This window comes from Mandrillus leucophaeus, unplaced genomic scaffold (assembly GCF_000951045.1).
Source record: "Mandrillus leucophaeus isolate KB7577 unplaced genomic scaffold, Mleu.le_1.0 Scaffold104, whole genome shotgun sequence".
Taxonomy (NCBI): Eukaryota; Metazoa; Chordata; class Mammalia; order Primates; family Cercopithecidae; genus Mandrillus; species Mandrillus leucophaeus.
The window spans coordinates 100,262-101,269 of NW_012098543.1; the positions used below are offsets into that span (position 1 = coordinate 100,262).

At 54.8% G+C, this 1,008-nt stretch overlaps 1 protein-coding gene across 1 annotated transcript in view; it reads left to right on the plus strand.

Annotated features, from left to right (window-relative positions):
• Window positions 1-1,008, plus strand: part of MBOAT7 (membrane bound O-acyltransferase domain containing 7) — an 18,950-nt gene that overhangs the window by 6,601 nt on the left and 11,341 nt on the right. The window contains exons 4-5 of the mRNA XM_011980024.1: window positions 111-270; window positions 491-522. Of these exons, the coding sequence (XP_011835414.1) occupies window positions 111-270; window positions 491-522 (192 nt within the window). The remainder of the gene's footprint in view (window positions 1-110; window positions 271-490; window positions 523-1,008) is intronic.

Consider the following 1,008-nt stretch of genomic DNA (forward strand, 5'->3'; position numbering starts at 1 on the left):
CTGCGAGCATGCAGCACCCCTTGGCTGCAGAGGGCAGCAGCACAAGGGAGATGGGTGTGGGGAAGGGCCCAAAGTCTGACCTGGCCCCTTGCCCACCCCCTTCCGCCCAGCTGGTGAGCCTGGCCAGTGAAGTCCAGGACCTGCACCTGGCCCAGAGGAAGGAAATGGCCTCGGGTTTCAGCAAGGGGCCCACCCTGGGGCTGCTGCCGGACGTGCCCTCCTTGATGGAGACGCTCAGCTACAGTTACTGCTACGTGGGAATCATGACAGGTGAGTGGGCCTGCCCGACAGCTCTGTCTCTCCGCCGCCCTGAGTGCCTGTTCTGTGTTCCCGCCCTGCCCGGGGCAACTTCCATCCTAGCATCTGCTGCTGTGAGGGTGAGCATGTGTCCGGGTCTACGTCTCACGCCTCCGCTGGACCAGAGCTGCTTCGGGGTAGAAGCTGGCTGTTCTCAGCCTAAGTGATTCCTTGCTCTTCTCTTCTTCTGTAGCTTATGGGGAGCACAGAGAAGAGAGAAAGGAGGTAAAGATCTATGTCAACCTGATGTTTTTGCTGCCCAGATAACAAATATTCACAGCTTAGGGTCCACTTTCAGTTTAAGGAAATATTTTTCATCTGGGCGTGGGGACTGACGCCTATAATCTCAGCACTGTGGGAGGCTGAGGCCAGAGGATGGCTTGAGGCCAAGAGTTCAAGATCCACTTGGCCAACGTAGCAAGATCCTGTCCCTTTATTTTAAACCTTTATTTTAAAAAAATAAATAAATATAAAATTAAAAGGGCTGGGCGCAGTGACTCACCCCTGTAATCCCAGCACTTTGGGAGGCCGAGACGGGCAGATCTCCTAAGGTCAGGAGTTTGAGACCAGCCTGGCCAACATGGTGAAACCCCATCTCTACTAAAAATACAGAAATTAGCTGGGCATGGTGGTGTGCGCCTGTAATCCCAGCTACTTGGGAGGCTGAGACGGGAGAATCGCTTGAACCCAGGAGGCGGAGGTTGCAGTGAG